Source organism: Mycotypha africana (genome assembly GCF_025528875.1).
Source record: "Mycotypha africana strain NRRL 2978 chromosome Unknown BDF20scaffold_7, whole genome shotgun sequence".
NCBI lineage: Eukaryota > Fungi > Mucoromycota > Mucoromycetes > Mucorales > Mycotyphaceae > Mycotypha > Mycotypha africana.
Genome location: NW_026515731.1, coordinates 1,452,440 through 1,473,081, shown reverse-complemented (window position 1 = coordinate 1,473,081; position 20,642 = coordinate 1,452,440). Strand labels below are relative to the sequence as shown.

Below are 20,642 nucleotides of genomic sequence, written 5' to 3'. Positions count from 1 at the left end.
TGACTATGAAAATAACAGTATATTAGAATAATTGACACTCTTTCTCGCTTACAATCTGTGCCTGTTCTGAGAAGAATCACTCGCGCAATGGCATGAAGGAAATCCATCTCCGCAAGAAAATTTTTTTGAGAAGCAAAGAATAACATTGTTCTTTTCATACACTCGTCAAAATTACTTTGTTCGTTTCTTTGATCTTGCACGTTTATCGAATCTGATCGTTCGGTATACGCTTAAAACATGAAAATGGATGATGATTTTGTTATGACAATTGAAGATGACGATGATGTCGTTGTACAAGATACGATCGAAGAAGAACTAGAAGATGATCAACAAAAGACTGTTGCAGATCTGAAAGGATCTGAAAAGCAATCAAAGAAGGAAAAAGGCAATAAGAAGCCCAAAAAGCAACAACAGAAGGAAGTTGAGTTTGATTCAAGTTTTACCTTCTCTATGGATGGTGGAGGTAGATTTAATCAAAATAACACATGGGATTTTACAGCTGCTCGTGGTATGTTGAAAGCGAAACAGGTGAGGCTCCAGCACTTAATGAAAAATATTATAGATTATACATGATATTGAACCTATAAATGGGAATTTTACTAGGCTGACGCGGTACCTCGAACAAATATTGATGATCTAATTGCAAAGAAAAGAGTGGAAACTGAAGAGAAGAAAAAAGATAAAAACCGAAAGAAAGATATAGAAGCCGGAAAAGAAGCGTCAGTAGCGAATGATGATGAAAATGAAATCATTGCCGCATCGGATGACGATGATGATGATGAGTTAGCCTTTGATGGATTTGGTGGTGGAGCCGAGAGAGTTGAGGATGATGAAGACACAGAGGATACTGAAAGTGATAGCGAAGAGGACTCCAGCGATGAGGAAGATGTAGAAAATATGGACCATGATACTGAAGAAGAGGAAGAGGAAAGTGAAACTGAAATCAAGGTAAAGTATAGATATTGTCATTACATCCAAGGGCGTCACAGCTTTTTAATACTTTACTTTCTATAGCGTAAAAAAGAATACTTTGCTGATGAATCAGAGAATACAACACAAGAACACGAATCTTTCACGTCGATGAATCTTTCTCGTCCCATTTTGAAAGGTCTTTCCAACGTTGGTTTTGTAAAGCCGACCGAAATTCAATCCCGTACAATTCCTGTAGCTTTGATGGGTAAAGATATCTGTGGTGGCGCTGTCACAGGTTCCGGTAAAACAGCCGCTTTTGTCATTCCCATCTTAGAACGTCTCTTATATCGTCCTCGACAAACTCCTACGACTCGTGTGCTGATTCTTTGCCCCACTCGTGAATTAGCTGCTCAAGTGCATAGTGTGGCGGTGAAGTTAGCCAACTTTACTGATATAACATTTTGTCTTTGTGTTGGTGGCTTGAGTGTCAAAACACAAGAACAAGAACTAAAGTTGAAACCAGATGTAGTGGTCGCCACGCCAGGTCGTTTGATTGATCATGTTAGAAACTCTGCAGGCTTTCACCTTGATGCTTGTGAAATTCTAGTTATGGATGAGGCAGATCGTATGTTGGAAGATGGTTTTGCTGACGAATTGGATGAAATCATCAAATCATGTCCTCGTTCTAGACAAACTATGCTTTTCTCAGCCACAATGACAGACAACGTAGATAAACTTATTCGAATGTCTCTGAAAAACCCTGTTCGTCTTTTCGTAGACCGTAGCAATCAAGCAGCTTCTCGACTGATTCAAGAATTTGTGCGTATTCGTCAAAACAAAGAAGCAGATAGATCGGCAGTTCTTTTGGCTCTTTGCAAAAAGACATTCAAAAAGAAAGTGATTGTTTTCTTTAGATCGAAAGCCGCCGCTCATCAAATGAAAATTTTGTTCGGGTTATTGGGATTGTCAGCAGCTGAACTACACGGTAATTTAACACAGGAGCAACGTTTAGAAGCATTAGAAAAATTTAGAGACAACGAAGTGGACTTTTTGTTGGCTACCGATCTTGCTGCTAGAGGTTTGGATATCAAAGGTATAGAAACTGTTATCAACTACAACATGCCTACGCAGTTTGCGCAATACCTTCATCGTGTTGGTCGTACAGCAAGAGCTGGCCGTAATGGTCGATCAGTAACGTTAGTCGGTGAGAGTGATCGTAAAATGCTCAAAATGGCCATTAAATCGGCAGCAGCAGGTTCACAGATAAAGCAACGCGCTGTTAATCATGAGGTTGTACAAAGATATAAGACTAGAGTAGAAAAACTAGGCGCACAGATCAAAGAAATTCTTGCTGAAGAGAAGGAAGAAAAGGCTTTACGAAATGCAGAAATGCAATTAAAGAAGAGTGAGAATATGATTTTGCACGGTGATGAAATCTATTCTAGACCTGCTAGAACATGGTTCCAAACTGAAGCAGAAAAGAAGAAAGCGAAGAAGTCTGGAAAACCCGAAGTTCAGGTCGCTGAAGCAACAGCAGAGAAAAATAAGAAGGAAAAGCGTGGTAAATATGATGGTATGAGCCGTAAGAAGAGAAGACGTTTGCAAGCAATGGAAGAAGATGATGACGCAGCTGTCGATATTAAAAAGCAAAAGGTTGCCGCAAGAGCAGTGAAAAAATCTTCACGACCAACGAAAATAAAGAAAATGAGAAACTAATCTCCTATAAGGACATATCAAATAAATTGTAAATAGTTCGATAATATCATTTTCATGTAGACCAGCTACTTATATAAAAGCTTTATATATCTTCAAGACAATTAGCACATGCGATGTCAAACCATTGGTATTCTGTAATTTATTTTTTGTTATTCTTTTCAGGCCCCAATAAAAATGATGGGATGGTCCTATGCATTAAAGTAATTCCTCAACTTGTTTGTGGCATTTTCTGCTAAATCCTTCACAGCTTCTAAATCAAGGGCTGCTTGATCAACGAACTTCTTCGCGACAGCTACAGCTTGGTCCTGTACATTATCCCAATCTCCTAACGTAATCATGTCATTACTGCTACTACCAAAGCCTCTATTGCCATAATCATCATCATAATCCGGTTCTCTGCCGAAATATTGATCTGATGAGATAGACTTTGCATTTGAGAATTGTGAAAGACGACTTGATTCAGCAGCTGAGATGGCAGGATCGTATTCATTTCTACCAAAGAACTGGTCTGATGATATAGCTTTGGCACCTCCAAACTTATCTTGTGCCAATCTACTATCATCTTCTTGCTGTCTCTGGTAACGTTGTTGGGCAGGTCTAGTTCTGCCAGAACTACTACCGTTATCACTATTATTTAGAATAAGGGAGCTCATTCCAAACCCTAATTTCTCCAATTCGTCATCCTTTGTTAACTTTTGCTCCTGGCTTTCATTTCTGCTATTGTCGATAAAGGCTAGTCTTGAGGATAACGGTTTGGACACAAATGAAGAATCCTTCGCTTTGTCAATTGTTGTTATGTTTGATATTGTGTCTGTATCTGCCATTGTAAAATTGCCGTCAGCGGTGTCAACATTCCCAAAATTTTGTTTACTCTCGTCTGCTTGCTTGGCTTGAGCCTCGGCATCTTCAAAGTTAAAATTTATAGGTGCTTTCCTGATACCCAGTTTATTATTCTTGGCGGGCTTTTTACGCAAACCGATAGTTGAGCGTGAAGTTGTTCGGTTGGAAGGAGATAACATCTTGATTGTTGGTGTAGCAGGTTTGCTTTCTGCTTTACTTTTCTCTACCTCTGGAGATTTCGTCATTTCCTTCGTTGATTCTTCCTGTTTTGCTGGAGTATCTTTGCTGTCATTAACCATTGTATCTGTTACTGTGGGCACAGTAGCAGTTGTAGTAGTATTGTTACAACCTTTAATATCAATAACAATAGTGTTTGGGTTCCTTTATTTCAAGAAAAGATTTTAATCAGTTCAATGGTTGATTTGCCATTTTAAATATGCAAAACTTACGCAGCTGCATCTTCTGCTGTTTTTCTGACAAGTTGCTCTTTATATTGCTGTCCCAACCTACTAGAATACTTCAGCCTAGCATCTCTCGTAGTACTACTTCCACCCTTCGCAAAAAATTCGGAAGCAGGTTGATTGCCTCCTACTTTCATCATTCTCAGTTGCTCCCAAGTCCATGAGTCAAGAACTGTAGACCTATACTCAAATATTTTCCTCGGATGAGTTCTCTTTGCTCAGTCTGTGAGGCTTTTTTTGTTTCCTTTTTGACATCTTACCGAACAAAACTAATATGAACGCCTAAATTCCGATGAGCAGACGAGCAGTCAGTACAAATGTATACACCAAAGGATACCGAAGCCCAACTAGGGTTTTTCGCATTACAATCGAAGCATAACTATTGAGAAAGGAATCAAAAAGTCAGTCATAAGTGTAGATCAATACAAATTATTGTCATTCTTATATACTTTATTATATCGATTTTGTTTTAGTTTATGGAAGATGGTTTGAATCTGTTCTTTTGTGGGTTCTGTCATGTTGGGGCAAGGTGAGTGAGAAAGCGACTTTTTTTAATAGCACTACTCGCGTGTTTTTCTGGCGTTTCCTGCTGTTTGAAACACCGATGCTGAAAGGGTTAATGCAACTTCTCCAAAAGTAGAAGTTAATCCAGCTGACAGCATCTTTACGAACTGTCTTCAGAATTGCAACAAAAGAAACCTTCGTCAAACACAACATTCATTCAATGAGAAGCAAATTACGGTTAGTAAATTAGCGTCAAATCTTATAGTTTGTGTTAAGAGCGAATACAAGGAATTATCGAACAAAAAATAGGTAGTATCGTTACTATATTAACAGTTGGTACTGTATTCGCCTAGCTTTTCCACACCCTGTCTGGCCATTTATAGTCCTCATTCATTATCTTTTTGAGGCAGTATTCATTGATGAATTTGCTGATTTCGCTCTTCTTTTTCACCTAAGACATAATAAATCAAACAGATCTTCGTAAAACTCTTTGCTACTGCAGTTGTTATGATGACTTACCAGGAACAGCGGTTTCAAGCATGCCTGAGCGTAGTGCTAGAGCCTAGTTTCAAATTCACCACTATGAAGTTTGAATAAGTAGTAGCCAGTGTCACACAGGCCGCTATCAGTGAATTGCTGTATCCTCTCGTGGAATTTTCTTCAGACTGTGAACAATTGCGAGAAATCTGCTTTTGAAGTTATCAAAGGCGAGTGGGTCCGACATGTTTATGTATTGTACGTTTCTGACCTACTGCCCTAGTATAAAACTTTCAGATGCTGCAACACAAGTTCTACTCGCACAAGTATGGATTGACCGGTCATTGTCTGATAGTCATCAGTAATTCAGTAGTTAACGAATGACTGTGCACCATACACCACTTGACGGATAAAATCTGCTGATTTGATGATGTTTTCTGTAGCAACTTGAGCAAACGCTGGTCTCATCAGTGTGGTTAGAAGCAGCTTCCTGCTGTAGACTTCATAACCATCTTTGAGCAGCTGGCGGAGCAAGTTATCCATCGAGGACTTGTAGTTTAGGCATATTGCTGAAGATGAACTACCATAGCCTGCTCGACAACAACGAGGAACTAACAACATCATATTCTGCTCATTTCTTGTTGTTTTCTAACTTCTTCTGTTCCCCTCTTTGCATTGCGGCCTTTGTTTCGTAATCGTCCTTCCCTCCTATTTTTCTTTTTTTTTTTTTTTTTTTTTTTTTTTTTGCTGTGAAACGGATATGGTAAGAGATCTGTTTACCTCTGATTCGCATAATGATAACACGACTTCATGCGTCGTAAACCTGGCGTTTGTAATTTTATTTTTGTCAATGTGGCCAACTTCCCCATAGTCGTTACAAATTCCTATACTCGTAAAGAATATTGAGTTGTAGTACTCCATAACTGAACACCACATATTGCAGAGATATACCTTTAGTTTCTTTCTCTGAAATATTTACTCGAGATGTCTCTTAGCTTTTGACAGAGGCAAACAACTTTCGAGAGGAAAGATTCTCTTTACAAGTAAAGAAATAAAAAAGTGATCAGATCATAGCTGAAGAAAGACGCTGAACAGTCCATAAGAATACAGAAATACGAATCATTTACATCGGATACAACTGGTTGCGTGGTTATCATGGCAATTTAAGATGAAGGTATGTCATTGATTATTTTAGATAACCAAACGATGATGCTCAAAAGTAAAGGCAGCCAGTAGGGCAGAAAGACACAGAATTTTCTTTAAGTTACTCAGGTAGTTAGTCATCTTTCTGAAGTGCAGAAACACGGAAAAAAACTTTTGCAACAAGATGTGGCCTTAACCATTTGAAAAGATATACCATCATAGCCAACAGATAGAAGCAGATACCATATCTTTTGCCATTGTAGCACCTGCCGTCAATTATTAAAAATACTAGCAATAGAAGCGGATGCAAACCTCCATTTAATCCATCTTATATACCAGTTGCTGATCCTTTAAATGAGCGCTAAGGTTAGAAAGTAACATCAAAGGCATTCCATTAGACAGCAATAATGCTCTGATGCCACATGATAGTAGAAGACTGCAAAACGGTTCCTCTTTGAAAGTGTCGAAACTTTATAAATACGAAGGCGAAAAGCAATCCATTTGTTTCAGAATCCCATTTTTATAATCAAAACTCAGAGCCGTTTTGATGTAGACAAGGTGTAAAATTTACAGGATCGATAAACTGTCATTTTTATCGAATTAGTTGCTACGGCGCATATACCTTTGATTTGATTTCATAAAAGCAAAAAATATGACACACAAACCAGTCTGTTTTTTTGATGTTGACGATACTTTATATGTAAATGGGTTACGTGAAGGATATAAAAAGCTTAATGCTGATGCAATTTTTTCACACACTTTAGAACAAAGATCTCAATGTCTTGTCGTTAATGAGGAAGAAGTAAGGTCAAATTTGATCTTGAAATGACAGGTCATGAAAAAGTGCTAATGTGGTTATTACTTTCTACCCATGTTAGAATTCAAGACTATTTTGTAAACGAATTGGGCATCCCTGCTGATGAAGGTAAAATTCTATGCCTATCAATTTATAGATGAGCAATTAATTTCATGGATATTTCCGTAATAGTTGCACCATTACAGAGGAAATATCAAGCTACATATGGATTATCTCTAAGAGGTGTCCAGATAGATTATAATGTTGACCCGCTTGACTACGGTAAAGAAACATTTCCCTATCCAAAAAAGGCAATTGCTAATAATTATGTTTGTTATCAGATAGAAAAGTAGACCAAGCATTGCCGTTGGACGGTCTAATCAAAAGGGACGACAAACTGATCAAAATGTTGAAGGGCATGAATTGTAAAAAATGGGTTTTTACCAATGCTTTCAAACCTGTAAGACACTTTACAACTGTTTTTATCTTGCATACTAGAACCAACATACTAATTTAAATTTACTATTGAAGCATGCAGTTAGATGCTTGAAGCTACTAGGAGTTGAAAATGAATTTGATGGCTTAACATATACAAACTACTTGGTGCCCAATTTTAATTGCAAGCCAGAACCTGCTGCTTTTCACAGAGCTATGAAAAATGCTGGCGTGACGGATCCCAAGCTTTGTTATCTTGTAGACGATTCAATCAAAAATATAGAAGCTGCACAAAAAATGGGCTGGACTACCGTACACGTTGCTGGCGATGCTTCAACGTCCACACATGGTGACTATCAGATAGATGAAATTCATGATTTACCAAATGTTTTGCCTGAATTATGGGAGCCTCATTCAGAGAAAATGAAGCTTAGAAGGCAGTCCATTGGTGTTACAACTGCTGCATAAACTCACCACTCAATTTTCTAAAGGCATACATTTATCGCTTGAAAGTATAATAAAAGCTAGTTGTGTCGTATCCATTCATTTTGTAGAATTGAACGTCACAGTTCCTATCGCTTTCTGGTTCATTGTAACGGATATATTTGGACACCACTTTTTCCTTTCGGTTTGATTACTGTACCTTAAATGATTCTGGCGAATGAATCAAATAAAGATCAAGATAGTCTATACCTACAGTTCTGAGAGAAGCTTGGACAGCTGGTTTCACATATTCTTTTTGATAGTATTTATTCCAGAAGTATGTGAATATCATTTTGTATTTGTATACTATTCAATGTTCTCTTCACATCCTAAGAAGCGTAGAAATTCACTTTTAAAGTGATGAATACGTGTTCACATGGTATTCCGGAATCACGTATATCTTGGCTCACTTAACCTTCATTACAAAAAGCATAGGCACAATCCAATGTCTACAACCAATTTTTAATGCATGTTCAACAGCATTTCTCACCTCATTCGGCTTTGATAATGAAGTTCCGAGGCCCAATATGGGCATTTTAGGTACCTGTTTCAAGTTCTATATTTCGGTTTTGTTGGTGTATAAAGAAAAAGTGAACACTGGTTTACAATGTCCATTCTTTATCTATTTGTAAAGCATCATGATGAAAGTTTACTTCTTCTAACGCCAAGCGACATTGAGTAGGACTGTCTCTGCTTAAACAAAATAAATTGTGTATAGGTCTCAAAAAATAAACGAGAAAGAGAGTGCTGAAGAAAGTTGCCACCCTAAGATGGTCCATGGCACATTTTTGGCCCTTCTTTTATACTGTCATGCATTAAAATTAAAGAAACTGAACTTTCTCTGACTAAAATATTCCTTTTGTCCAAAGAGTATATTCTGGTGAATAAAACGAAAGATGAAGGCAAAAGAGACCAGCTAATGAACTCGAAATGCGTACATTTTAGCCGGATACTGGGGAGCCTCAATTTTTAGATAGAGAGAGATACATGCGAGTAGTAGTACTATTTTGCTGTGGACAGAAAACATCAATCATTCCACCATCTACGCTTCCGGTTGATTGTTACTGAACTGAATATAACAGTTATTATAAGTACGTTGGGTGAGTCAAAGGGAAACTTCGTGTTGCTTAAGCTAGCGCGTGGTTTTGAAGATTCGAGCATTTACCTGTCTCCGCAATCATGCCTTTTTTTATTGGCCAATGCCGTAAATTTAAAGCAGAATTACACTTTCGTATATAATCCACCTTCCATACAGACATAATCGTGTCTTCTTGATCCTATAATATAGTTGCAATTAGATTAGAAAGTACAACCCCCTATTCAACTTTTTTTTCAAGTATCAAGTACAGGTTTAAATGTCTTCTGCTATTCAACGTTTTTTTGGGAAGAAAACCCCTGATGAGCTTGTAACTACATTAGTAGCTAACCATTACTTTTCTTGGACATTGACAATTAACTTCTAAGACTCCTATTCGATATCAATATAAATATAGGTCAAAAAATGGAGACAGGAAATTAGGGCACAACAAAGAGGCATTGATAGACAAATCAGGTCTATTGATACTGAGGAAGCGAAGGTGAAACGGTCTATCAAGCAAGTCGCTAAAAAGGGAGATACCAAAAGCTGCAAGTTGCTTGCAAAAGAATTGATACGCTCACAGAAGCATAAGAACAGATTATATACCAGTAAAGCACAGATGAACTCCATTATTATGCAGTTAGAGCATCAGTTAGGTAACGAGGAAATTGATGTCGTAAAAGGCAAGGGAAAACGGAACTTACGTATAGCCCTTATAATAAACCCTCGATTTAATAGCGACCTTAAAGGTAGCCGGCACTTTACAAAAAAGCAGTGAAGTGATGAAATTAGTAAGCCAGCTTTCGAAATTACCTGAAGTTTCAAAGACAATGCAACAAATGTCAATGGAAATGACTAAAGCGGGACTATTGGAAGAAATGATAGGCGATACCATAGATATGATGGATGATGAGGATATTGAAGAGGCGGCTGATCAGGAAGTTGATAATGTGCTATATCAGATTACGGATGGACTACTAGGAGAGGCAGGCTCTGTTGGGCCTGCAATTGTACCTAACACTGGTGTACCGCAACAAGTAGAAGAGGAAGAAGAAGAAGAAGAAGAACCAGAGCTAGATATGATGCAAAAGCGTTTACAGGTATTGTATACACAGCTATATATATGGTGTGTAGCGCTCATTTGCTCATGTAAACTATTATTCTTAGGCGCTGAAGGGTTAAAGATTATCAATAACGTTTTAATGAAGTTTTTTGTGCTATCTCTCGAATCCTGTTCGAATCTAGAGAATTGTAATTCACAAACATTACCTAACAAGTTTAAATATACACATCAAAGATTATACGTATCTGAATCATGTTCACAACTTATTCTTTAAAGCGGTTGTCAAGGCATTTTTCGCTGTGCCTTGAACATCAGCAACTCACGATTTGAGATTCAAGTTGTAAGCCAATGACATTCCATTTTTATTTTCGTGTCAAAATCAACCCCAGTTGGATTTATTGGAACAGGCTGTTATTACAACCACCTTCCACGATGAGCATGTTGAGAGTTACAACTTGTTTTTCTTATTCGCCAGTCAAAGCTATACTTCACACAAGGAGTTCACTTCCGTGTATTAAGCCTATCTCTGCAATTGTGCTTGCAAACGGTTGGAAGGTTGTCAACAACAATAAAAGATATCACTATACTACGCAAGTCGACAACCTGAATAACAAAAATGCTGATGAAGAACCGGTGACGATTTATACAGGGCCCTTGGCAAATGTCGCTAAGAAGTTGAAGCTCTTCTCCATTACGTCGCTAGGGTTGGGAGTGGGGGCTTCACCTTTTATTTTCGCTGTGGATGTTCCTGTACCTTTTGTTGCTAAAGCAGCTCTCGTCGGAGCAGGTAATGTGCCAAATGATGAGAGAAAGAGTCAATATGAAAAGACCGGATCAACAAACTGACTTGATATATTTTTTTTTAGCTATTGCTACAAGTGCTGCATCTACAGGGCTGATACAATGGGTTATGTCGCCATATGTTACTAAAATTACAGTTTCCTCGAATGAATTATCTGCAACCGAAGATACACTACCGAAAAAATTGAATGTGCATACACTATCTTTCACTGCAAAAGAGATAATAACAACAGTACCTGTTGCTGCTATCCAACCTGCCACTCGTATTTTTACCAGCTGGATGATCAACGATCCTTCAGCAGCCACAGCTCGAATTGGTGACAAGATAGTTAAGCCAAGAACTTTATTATATGTCCATCCAGAAGTATGTGAAGATGAAGAGGCTGGAGTAATCAAGAATGTAGTAAACAAAACCGGGATTGGCAAAGGGTTTTAGTATCCGTGCAGTCAAAAGATAGTAGACCAATTTCAAACAGTATATTTATTTTGTTGTACATAAAAGGGTGTGTTTGTTAAATTCATTATTGAGACAACAAGGAATGTGATTATTATGATGCGATTAAGCGAAATGATTAGGGGTCTGTACATATGACACCGTAAGCTCTGCTTTACAGTTAATTAATTACTATACACATACAGAAATGGAAAAGGTTGATATAATAGCTTTGGTGGTATAAAGTTGTAGTGAGTCATAATATTGGTTTGCGTTAAGAGCCTTAGCGAGACATTAGCCAGGGATGTGCCAGCACACCATGGATATCAATTCTTTTTTCAACATCTCGTTGCAGCATCCTACTCATGAGATCACCAGATCCTGTACATTTATAGAATACGGAAGCGATTAGATTTTTGTAATATTACATCACTTGTTACCAAACTAACCTTTAGAGAGAATATACGGCCACTTTATTGCACGTTCATAATCCATAATTTCATTGATGTCGTAAAAAGGATTTTCACGGTAAATGAGTGTAAAAAGTAGAATGCCTAGCGCCCAAATATCTTGCGGTTTGCCAGCGTAAGTATGCCCATGCAATATTTCTGGAGCAGCATACTCAAGCGTACCTACGCAGCATGCCTCATATTGTTTACCCGGTCTAAGATAAGCTGCGCTCCCAAAATCGATCAATTTCAAGCACTCACCAAACTGATCTAATACTACGTTTTCATCTTTAATGTCTCTATGCACTATATTGCGGTCGTGAAGATGCCGAACTCCCAAAGCTACCTGTCTAAACATTCGCTTGATTTCTCGTTCAGGAATAACTTTGTTGGCTTCAATGAAGTCATACAAATCTATTTGACCATGTAGGCTCATAACGATGTAGTAATGATCGTCATCTTCAAAATAGCCCACTATATAGATGCGCAAGTCAATTAGCTTTAGTGTGTTATACAACAGAGGAGTTCTTGCAAATAAACTTACGCATTTCACCAATATTTTCATGAGGCTGGCTCTTCAAGGTGTTCAATATATGGATTTCGGCAGGAATGGTTGCTCCGAGTTTCCGGTCTCTTATCCAACTATCAACTAAAATAAGCGATTTTACCACATACTTTATTACAACTTTCGTCTAAATAGAGTAGGCATATAAAAAAATAGAATAACTTGAGTAACTCGGGGAGATAAGCCATAATAGGGAACTGTACTTTCTTACTTGTGTAAGATCATTTTTCTTCACTGCTAATTTAACTAAACCGTAAGATCCTTCGCCCAACGTTTCCAATATTTCGTAATCATGGATTGACAAAGGTCTGCTCATCATATTGGACCTCTTTATTGTGTCTGGAACATCGCCACCACCGACACTACCACCAGCAATAGCGGTAGTCCTTATCCCCTTATAGGTGACGATTTCTTCAATTGTACTTGCATTACCACAGTCCTCATCAACAATGTAGTTATCATGTGTTCCATTTATGACCGACGGCGATCTTCTTTCTTGAAGTATATCAAAATCTTTTCTGGGAATTGCTCGTAATTCTTTCTCAACTATCGGTGGTATGACTGTAGTCGAAGGAGAATAGATCAACCTATTTTCTGTAATTACAGTAAATTGTTTCCTTTGCTCCGGAGATGATAATACTGGCGACGGCGGAGGGGACTCTTCTTGTGACATTGAATATTTAGCTTCAAAGTAATGTTTCCTTTTATACACAATTCTTTCTTGAAGACTTTTAAGATTCAATTGTCGTGAATAGTCATAGTTTTCATCTTCATTATCTGAGTATCGTTTCCTTTCCTCATCGTCCAATTGCAGTTGTATTTCAATTGAAGGGCAGGAGCTATCTTTGCTACGTTGGACCGCAAACATAAATGGCAAAGCCTTATTGAGTGGATGAGCGGTATGATCAAGTAGACTGGATTTTTCAATCATCATTTTAGTGTCTTTCTCTGCTCTGTTATGGTTAGAATTATCGTGTGCTGCGTTGTTGTGTGGTAAATTTGTGCAATTGATACAATTGTGTTTATTTTTAAAGGTCAAAATTGTAGGCGCTTTTAACAATGCGAATTTTGAAAAGAAAGTGTGGAATCGAGGTAAAAGCTGCGAAAGATTCTTATTTCCTTTTTCTCCTTCGATATCTTTGTCTTGAGAAAATCCGAACAAATATTTTACAAGTAAATCGTTTTTACAATGTAAAGCAGCAGCAGCAGCAGCGGCAGCAGCAGCAATCGTATTACCAACGGACGTTTCGGTCATAAGACCAAAATCCATTGGTATTAATTTGATCTGAATAAGAGCATTATTTGTTTGCCCATCTTTTTTTCCCTGTTGGTGCTGATGCTGATGTGGATATTGATGTTGCAATAAATTTACGAGGAAAAGAGTTTGCGCACCTCGGTATGTTTGACTGACAATATACTCAAGTTTATGTGCACATTGTAGTAAATGACAAAATAGTAATTCTTTAAAAAGTGATAGACACCGTTCAGCAATGTCAGCAGACATACAACCACATAAGCTGTGCATCTTATGCTCGTCATTCGCATCTACTGTGATATCCTAGTAGAATAATTGAGTTGATATTTGCTACACGTCACTTAACCTTTCGTATTGTAATTATATCTCACTATTTACAATCATTGAGGAAGAGCCTATCGATATTCCTTTTAAGATCCATAGATATAGCGGTATGCCTTGACAATCTGTCCTCGTATTGAGCCGGGCTGCTATTGTTTTCCTCGTAGCATTATCCCTTGCTTTGACAATTGGGAACTAAATCAGCAAAATTCGCCGAATTCGATATTCATTATAAACCTGCTATTAAAAAACAATATCCCTAAAACACAGCTTAGCCTATTTTTTTTTTTTTTTTACCGTCTCTGCCCACAAGTCTTTATGGTGCTCTGGTAAAGTTCCGTTATTTCTTGAATTGATGTCATAAAATGAATTTATCTCGTCAAAGAATTCAATAATCGATCTTTTACAAAATGCCGAATGTTCTGCTTTTCCCGAAAATTGATATGCTGCAAGCAAGAAATGCTGTGCATTGATATTGATATTAGCTGTATGTATATTCCATTTACTATTTTTTGTAAGACTCGTTGCATCATGATGCTCACTTATTCCTTTATCACATTTTTTTATATGGACAGCAAGCCGCCTCACATCATCTTCTCTTTCATTGCCATCATCAGTAATAGGGGCTGATTTGAAGTAGTGGGGCATTTTCAAACGTAATCCTGTGTTAAAACAGCAGCTTTGTTGAAGTATGCTTCCACAGTATGATAGTACATCCTTCGGTAAGGGCGAAGAAAGTAAGAATGAATATATGTCTTCTGTTAACTTGAACATTGACGGATCGTTTTTACCCGTCTCTTCTGATTCTGATCCCGATAGGTCATCAGTGCTCTGTAAGAAGGTGTTTTCTTCGAATCCTATCCGAGTGTCAATTTGACATCTACAGCAAGCGAAAATTTCGTCGCGAACAAGTATTCTGTTTGGTTCGGTGAAATACAAATGACTACTAAACGAAACATAATATCCTGCCTTTCTTTCTTCCGTTTGTGTGCCTATTAGTTTTGTGGTGGCCACATTCGCTGATAATATGTATTGTTCCTGATACAATGACGATAGTTGCTGTTGACTAAAGTTATTTTGATTGCACAAATTCATTTTCTGAAAAAGGCTGGTAGTTGTAGTGCGGCTTACGTTATGAGCACTGACTTCAGTATGAATTTTGTTTGTGCTTTTATGGATAAAAAAACGTCAAAGAAAATAGTGAAGAGGTATAAATATAACCAGGAGGAGGAAAATTTCAGGTACAAAAGGGGCAAAGCGCGATAAAATAACTTTACGAACAAATTGTATGCCATGTATTTACCTAGGATCTAATGTAGTATTAGCATTACCACAGCCGTTTATGCATACGGTACAATTGTGTGTAAGTAATAGCGCTGTGAAGTTATAAGAATCATGCTCCACATAGCCGGCTGAAACAATCGTGAATTCCATACAATTATTACTGTGATTTGTAGATATTAAACCATTCATTTTAGCTGCTTCTATCACTAACTACTTACTGCTACGTAAAATATCGTTCAAATCAGCAAACGCTTTCATATACGTCAATAGTGCAAACTATGCTAATTGGTTGAAATAACTATCACTGTAGATGCGTGAAATATGTTCGAAGAGAATAGGTTACTGCGCTCACACTTGCTGTGTCCTTCAGATAGAAAAGAATTGCGTAAAACAGCGGCGAGAAAGAAAAAAGAAATAGAAGAAGAATAGGGGTAAAGAGAAGTATCGAGCGAAAAGTGGGTCAAGGGTATTTTTCTTCTTTTTCTTTTCCTTATATCAACTGCATCTGTGTCACTGTCCATCAAAAAGTTGATTAACCCATTCACAATGACAGGTAGAATCCTTTTGTAACACCCACCAATTTGCTGGCTACCAGTAGGAACTTATCAGTAGTCTATGGGTCATGGAATGGGCTATTTGTCAAAACTTATCTCCTTGTTATGACATATCCCTAATTAAAGGTACATTTATAACAAACCTGCGCACAGTTTATTCATTGAGTATACGTAAATAAAGCAATTATGTTCGACAATATTGTGGCATTAACTCTCCAAAAAGCCAACAAATCTATCCTCGTTGGAACAATAGTAATACATAGACCTCTTAAAGTATAACGTTTGCTCACAGATGTTATTTTAATGCAAGATCACAACAGCTCAGCCGTGGTTAACAGTACGTTTGAAAAAGGCATATATCAATTAGCCTAGGAGTTCAACGCATGCGCTCTATTATTGCCCTAGGTGAAAACCAGGAGTAATGGAGGAAAGTTACAGAGATGCTCAATTAATGTTCTATTGATTGTAAGTCATTACTTATAGGATAATGAGAGTAATTATTAGCAACGAAGAGCAACGAAGAGCAACGAAGCTTGAGTAACAGAAAGCAACTGTGAAGCATAGTATAAGCTTCTTATGAGCGACTTTGTGAGTTATTTCGAATTATAAGCGGGAGTTGTTCTCACAATTTTTTTTTCTTTTTTTCCCTTTTGCCTTCTTTTCCTTCTAGCGCACTTTTGTCTTGAAAAGAGGTTTTCTTCTCATTTCAAATTATTCGCATTCCACAATTTTATAGTCGACAAAAAAAGAGAAGGAGCAACATACAATTCATAGTTGTGATTTATCCAGAAAATGGGACATACTTGTTCCAAATTAAAGGTTGTTGTTCATCCCAGTTCTCAATCAACGGCCATGTTGGATTATGGCTCTCTGACACCACACGGCATATATACAAGCAATAATAATTATGATATTCACATTGTAAGAAGTTTGATTCGTAAAGGGCAATTGGCACCCTTCTATGAAGGCGTTAATGAACCAACAACAAATGCAAACAGCAAATTAGTACCCTACGATACCGAATGTCCAATATGCTTTTTGGTAAGGAGCCATAAAGCTTATCGTCTACGATATTGGCAAGCTGTTTTTAGATGAATAAGATTTCTAAATCTTTTTCTTCAATGTTTCGATATGGGGATTGTTTTCAGTATTACCCTTCTAGGATGAATCGTACAAGATGTTGTAATAAATCGATATGTACGGAATGCTTTTTACAGTTGCAAAAGAATTCAACCGTTTCGCACTGCCCTTTTTGCGTTCAGCCGAATCTGGGCGTTTTATACATTCCGCCTGTTTGGAGTAAACATTTTATTTCATTTAAAAAAAGACGAGCAGATTTAATAGACTCTTCCGACGATAATACTTATAATAGCAGTAGTAAATGGGAGATAGAAGCCGATGATCCAGATGTAGTTTTAATCGATACTATTAAATCAAGTCACGAAGAGATGAATCACGAGAAACGATCGTCATCTGTGGGCACAACACGTCGGAGGAGGGTGCATCTGAATACTACTGCTACTACGACAACCACCACCACTACCACCACTACCATTCAATTTACAAGGGCTAATCAAGTGCCACCGACAACAATATACCAGCATTTACACCAGAGTTATCATCCCTCCACCATAAGAAACAATAATAATGATGTTTACTTGGAGGACATTTTGGTTATGGAAGCAATTCGTCTATCCTATTTAACTGAAGAAGAGGCTGTGGAACCGCACAAATAATCGTTATCTTTTCTAATATTTATCTTATGTAATATTTTTATTCAGTCAATGTATTAGTACTGTTATTTATTTTATTTAAAAAATACATCTTCAAAGGAGGTTGGGTGACTTGTATCAACATTACTATCATTCTTATTATTTTCGCTACCACCGCCACCGAATATATCATTAAAGTTAGTACCATCTACTTTTTGTTGATTGGATTCCAATTGTTGTTGCGCAATGGTAGTATTAGAAATCTTTGGGCTGAATATCGAGCTCAATTCATCCTGCACTGAGGAGGTGGATGATATCTTGTTCTTGTCAAAAGTTGAAGATGAGGAAGGATCAAATGCTGACAATATGTCGAGTTTGCTGTTACTCTTTATCGGTGTGCTCTTCTTCATTGTCGATTCATTGTTAATGAGCGTATTGCCCGAAGTAGCAAAAATATCATTCAAAGGTTTTGGACCCTTTCCATTTTCTGATATTGATGCCGATGGTTGAGGTGATGATGTTGGAAGCTGAGGTGATGTTTGGCTAGAAGTGGTAGTGACTGCAAAGTTTTGCTCCATTGTACTTAAATCCGGGAATTTAGATTCAATATAACTAATATCTGTAGTTATAGGTCCATCGCTTGATGATGACATTAAGCTGCTACTTATCTTCTTCTTTTCTTCTTGCTCTTTCAATTTATTCATTGATACTGTAGGGGATGGTGATTCTTTCTTAAAGCCTGCAAAAGGATCCAAATTTCTATCACGTTGTTGAGGCGACTGTTGAGATCGAGTTGAACTGCCAGTAAATTGTTGTTTGAGAGTAGGTGAAATAGCCGCTGTTAAATGAGCCAATGGTTGCTGTTGCTCATTATTGCTATTGCTACTGTCGCGATTCACTTTAGCAAAGAGATTATTGCCAGTATTTTGCGAATTAACTGTTGAAGATAAGGTAAACATATTTTCGGGATCATGATCGTGGCTATACTGCTGCTGTTCTCCATTTTGTTGTAAGCTTTCGAGTTCTTCTTTCGTATCATCTAGACGTAACGTATAATGTTTTACTTCTTGTTTATACATTTGCAATTCCTTACTAAGCTCTTCCTTTTTCTGTTTCTCAGCCTCTAATTGACGTTCTGCTTCATCCGCTGCCTGTTTAATCTTTGCTAATTGTACTTTTTCTTCCTCTATGGACTTCAGCAAGTCACGAATTTGGCTGGATATCTGACTCAGTTGCTGTTGAGCACTTTGCAAACGACTTGTTTCCTTACTAATGTCATTTTGAAGTAAAGACCGAGTTCTATTCAATTCGGAAATATCCTGCGTTAAGAATTGTTGTTGACTTTCCTCAGCTAATTGTTTATTGTAACTGATAGGCTCAGCCGTCAATCCCAGTAAATCAATATTTTGTTGTGGTTGTTTTGACTGCTGTTCTGTAGTTAAGCTTTTAAAAGCAGACTCGAAATTTGAAGTTGATATAGAATTAGGTATATCGTGACCAGCGATTCTACGGTTAATTAAATGCATCGCTAATGCAAATTCTTTCTCTGTTAATTTGCCAGATGAATTCGTATCTGCTAGATCCCAAATTTTTGCAAGGTCTGCCTCAGGTAACTTGGAGTGTCTGAAGAAAACAACTGCGTCAGCTCCGGAAACAAATCCGACACCATCTGTATCCAAACGACTAAAGAACGTGTGGTATTTTTTGAATTCATCTTGTGTTATAGATAGATTGGTCATGGCAGGTGCACCTTTGAAGATAGGCGATTTTGCTGCATTCGGTGGCGTAGGAGAGCTATGAAGCATTGTATTCTTACGTGCAATTGGCGATGATAATGGTGGTGGCGCACTTTTACTACCAGTATTATTTCGTCCTGTCGCAGATGCGTACACTGTAGCTGGTAAGGTGCTTGGAAGTAGGCTTGGATTCCCACCACCCTTCATAGCCATTTCAACATAATGCATGGCAATGATGAACTCCGTTTGATTTAAACTTCCCGTCCTACGCGTATCAGCCAAATCCCATATTTTTTGTAAAACTGCAGTTGAAAGTCCTGATCGCATGAATATATCTCTAGCTGTGTCACCGTTAAGTGAGTTGTTCACAGGGTTAAAAGACTGGAATAAATTCATGTATTTCAATCTATTCTCTGGAGTTATAGTCTCAATATCCGGTACTGGCTGATGTTGTTGCTGAGATGTTTGCATTGTAGAAGTGATGTTATTATTGCCAGATAGTTCAGGTAAAGGAGCTAAAAAATCACGATCGTAACCACAATGTAAGTTTGCAAGCTAATTACCTATCAACTATCTCAGACTCACATTTGGTGGACAGTATCGGCTCTCCAATCATAATACCATGTTGTGCACACGCAATAAGCTTCAAAATCATACAAAACTCTTGCTCTGTCAAAAAACCTTTTCTATCATTGTCAACGGCCGTCCAAAACTTGAATTATCATACCATGAGTTTATGAATTTCTGCTAGTTTAGAGACCATGAAAAAGCAATAAGCATACTAACTTGCATCAAAATATTCTCGGGTATATTGGCTTTTCTGAGAAATTGTAAAGCTTCGTCTTGGAGGACAATGCCTTTGTTATCGGCATCCACTTTTTTAAAATAGTCCAGAAATGTATTTTTTTCGATGATACTTAATTGTGATTTCCAGTTGTCTATTGAAATCAATAAGTTTAAAAGAAGACCATGAGTTTCTGAGAGTGAGCCTTAGGAAAGTCAATCACAGTCTTTTACCATCTGACATATTTGTGTGTATAATGACCAATGCAGGAAAACGAAGATGAACAGACTACAGGGAACTTCCTCTTTTTTCTCTTAAAAAAAAAAATCAAGCATGACAATTAGGCAATCCGCAGGAACGGGAGAAAACTTACGGAATTCTAAACATCAATCTTACTTCGTCTGCATCAAGAGTAAAAACAGTAGTGCTCATAAATAGCACCTAAAGGCCCTCTTGAAAGATAGCAGGATACAGACGACAGAACTTGGAACACGTCGTAATGAGTAGCGTCTAGATTCATGGCTATGTGCGTCAAGCAAAGGTTTTTAAAAAGACCAAGGAAGCTTCAGTTAGATAAGAAAGTATGTTAGCAAGAATTATCTCCTACTCATGGGGCTTTTTGCGCCATGCATATTATAGTTGGGGGACTGATGTCTTCGAAGGTAGTATATTGAATGGTAAGCAATAGTTTGCAAATGAATTAAACTGTTGGAGCCGACGAAGATTGCGAAGTTATGAAACAGGATTGGAATGCACAAGAAAGAAACAGCGTAAGCAATTGTAAGTAATACAGGCGGTAAGTTGTAGTAGTTTGGATGACGATCTTGCGATGAATAACTA

General features: G+C 37.6%; 9 protein-coding genes across 9 annotated transcripts; 5 read left to right on the top strand and 4 right to left on the bottom strand.

Annotated features, from left to right (window-relative positions):
- Positions 1 to 624: 624 nt before the first annotated feature.
- On the top strand, positions 625 to 2,628 carry BDF20DRAFT_822319 (P-loop containing nucleoside triphosphate hydrolase protein; the record flags this gene model as incomplete). Its single annotated transcript, XM_053077682.1, has 2 exons — positions 625 to 948; positions 1,015 to 2,628. Coding segments are annotated over 2 exons (1,938 nt in total), but the record flags the coding sequence as incomplete, so codon positions are not given.
- Positions 2,629 to 2,722: 94 nt separating this feature from the next.
- On the bottom strand, positions 2,723 to 4,827 carry BDF20DRAFT_617870 (uncharacterized protein). Its single transcript, XM_053075886.1, has 4 exons — positions 4,379 to 4,827; positions 4,190 to 4,308; positions 3,918 to 4,109; positions 2,723 to 3,849 (listed from the first exon to the last, which is right to left on the bottom strand). The coding sequence occupies exons 1-4, from the start codon at positions 4,445 to 4,447 to the stop codon at positions 2,817 to 2,819; spliced, it is 1,413 nt and encodes a 470-aa protein (XP_052935082.1). The 5' UTR covers positions 4,448 to 4,827; the 3' UTR covers positions 2,723 to 2,816.
- A 1,878-nt stretch (positions 4,828 to 6,705) lies between these two features.
- On the top strand, positions 6,706 to 7,752 carry BDF20DRAFT_821911 (pyrimidine 5'-nucleotidase; the record flags this gene model as incomplete). The annotated part of the gene is made up of 6 exons (XM_053077651.1): positions 6,706 to 6,753; positions 6,818 to 6,855; positions 6,932 to 6,978; positions 7,042 to 7,131; positions 7,191 to 7,309; positions 7,381 to 7,752. 6 exons carry the CDS (start codon positions 6,706 to 6,708, stop codon positions 7,750 to 7,752), a joined length of 714 nt encoding a protein of 237 aa, XP_052935081.1.
- Positions 7,753 to 8,632: 880 nt separating this feature from the next.
- Positions 8,633 to 10,182, top strand: BDF20DRAFT_944741 (Snf7-domain-containing protein; the record flags this gene model as incomplete). Its single annotated transcript, XM_053084837.1, has 3 exons — positions 8,633 to 9,173; positions 9,261 to 9,501; positions 9,584 to 10,182. The coding sequence occupies exons 1-3, from the start codon at positions 9,123 to 9,125 to the stop codon at positions 10,180 to 10,182; spliced, it is 891 nt and encodes a 296-aa protein (XP_052935080.1). The 5' UTR covers positions 8,633 to 9,122.
- A 158-nt stretch (positions 10,183 to 10,340) lies between these two features.
- BDF20DRAFT_836977 (uncharacterized protein) lies at positions 10,341 to 11,145 on the top strand (the record flags this gene model as incomplete). Its single annotated transcript, XM_053079001.1, has 2 exons — positions 10,341 to 10,695; positions 10,775 to 11,145. The coding sequence occupies 2 exons, from the start codon at positions 10,341 to 10,343 to the stop codon at positions 11,143 to 11,145; spliced, it is 726 nt and encodes a 241-aa protein (XP_052935079.1).
- A 280-nt stretch (positions 11,146 to 11,425) lies between these two features.
- Positions 11,426 to 12,472, bottom strand: BDF20DRAFT_821895 (kinase-like domain-containing protein; the record flags this gene model as incomplete). The annotated part of the gene is made up of 4 exons (XM_053077649.1): positions 11,426 to 11,523; positions 11,592 to 12,065; positions 12,136 to 12,283; positions 12,368 to 12,472. 4 exons carry the CDS (start codon positions 12,470 to 12,472, stop codon positions 11,426 to 11,428), a joined length of 825 nt encoding a protein of 274 aa, XP_052935078.1.
- Positions 12,473 to 14,029: 1,557 nt separating this feature from the next.
- On the bottom strand, positions 14,030 to 14,791 carry BDF20DRAFT_879559 (uncharacterized protein). Its single transcript, XM_053081567.1, has 3 exons — positions 14,552 to 14,791; positions 14,308 to 14,454; positions 14,030 to 14,219 (listed from the first exon to the last, which is right to left on the bottom strand). The coding sequence occupies exons 2-3, from the start codon at positions 14,378 to 14,380 to the stop codon at positions 14,104 to 14,106; spliced, it is 189 nt and encodes a 62-aa protein (XP_052935077.1). The 5' UTR covers positions 14,381 to 14,454; positions 14,552 to 14,791; the 3' UTR covers positions 14,030 to 14,103.
- Positions 14,792 to 16,021: 1,230 nt separating this feature from the next.
- BDF20DRAFT_618109 (uncharacterized protein) lies at positions 16,022 to 17,417 on the top strand. Its single transcript, XM_053075888.1, has 3 exons — positions 16,022 to 16,611; positions 16,719 to 16,947; positions 16,984 to 17,417. The coding sequence occupies exons 1-3, from the start codon at positions 16,363 to 16,365 to the stop codon at positions 17,304 to 17,306; spliced, it is 801 nt and encodes a 266-aa protein (XP_052935076.1). The 5' UTR covers positions 16,022 to 16,362; the 3' UTR covers positions 17,307 to 17,417.
- On the bottom strand, positions 17,342 to 20,085 carry BDF20DRAFT_617818 (uncharacterized protein). Its single transcript, XM_053075885.1, has 3 exons — positions 20,036 to 20,085; positions 19,604 to 19,956; positions 17,342 to 19,533 (listed from the first exon to the last, which is right to left on the bottom strand). The coding sequence occupies exons 2-3, from the start codon at positions 19,671 to 19,673 to the stop codon at positions 17,378 to 17,380; spliced, it is 2,226 nt and encodes a 741-aa protein (XP_052935075.1). The 5' UTR covers positions 19,674 to 19,956; positions 20,036 to 20,085; the 3' UTR covers positions 17,342 to 17,377.
- Between the last annotated feature and the right edge of the window lie 557 nt (positions 20,086 to 20,642).

Excerpts from the sequence above, each read along its gene's own strand:
- BDF20DRAFT_617870 (XM_053075886.1), bottom strand. The coding sequence starts at position 4,447 with ATGACAGAACCCACAAAAGAACAGATTCAAACCATCTTCCATAAACTA. Across the intron at positions 4,110-4,189 it reads GTTCATATTAGTTTTGTTCG|GTCTACAGTTCTTGACTCAT; the intron begins GTAAGATGTCAA and ends ATTTGAGTATAG. Across the intron at positions 3,850-3,917 it reads ACAGCAGAAGATGCAGCTGC|GAACCCAAACACTATTGTTA; the intron begins GTAAGTTTTGCA and ends CTTGAAATAAAG.
- BDF20DRAFT_617818 (XM_053075885.1), bottom strand. The coding sequence starts at position 19,673 with ATGATTTTGAAGCTTATTGCGTGTGCACAACATGGTATTATGATTGGA. Across the intron at positions 19,534-19,603 it reads GCCGATACTGTCCACCAAAT|CTCCTTTACCTGAACTATCT; the intron begins GTGAGTCTGAGA and ends GTGATTTTTTAG.
- BDF20DRAFT_618109 (XM_053075888.1), top strand. The coding sequence starts at position 16,363 with ATGGGACATACTTGTTCCAAATTAAAGGTTGTTGTTCATCCCAGTTCT. Across the intron at positions 16,612-16,718 it reads AATGTCCAATATGCTTTTTG|TATTACCCTTCTAGGATGAA; the intron begins GTAAGGAGCCAT and ends GATTGTTTTCAG. Across the intron at positions 16,948-16,983 it reads TAATACTTATAATAGCAGTA|TTTTAATCGATACTATTAAA; the intron begins GTAAATGGGAGA and ends ATCCAGATGTAG.
- BDF20DRAFT_879559 (XM_053081567.1), bottom strand. The coding sequence starts at position 14,380 with ATGCCCCACTACTTCAAATCAGCCCCTATTACTGATGATGGCAATGAA. Across the intron at positions 14,220-14,307 it reads AGATGATGTGAGGCGGCTTG|AGCTAATATCAATATCAATG; the intron begins CTGTCCATATAA and ends GAATATACATAC.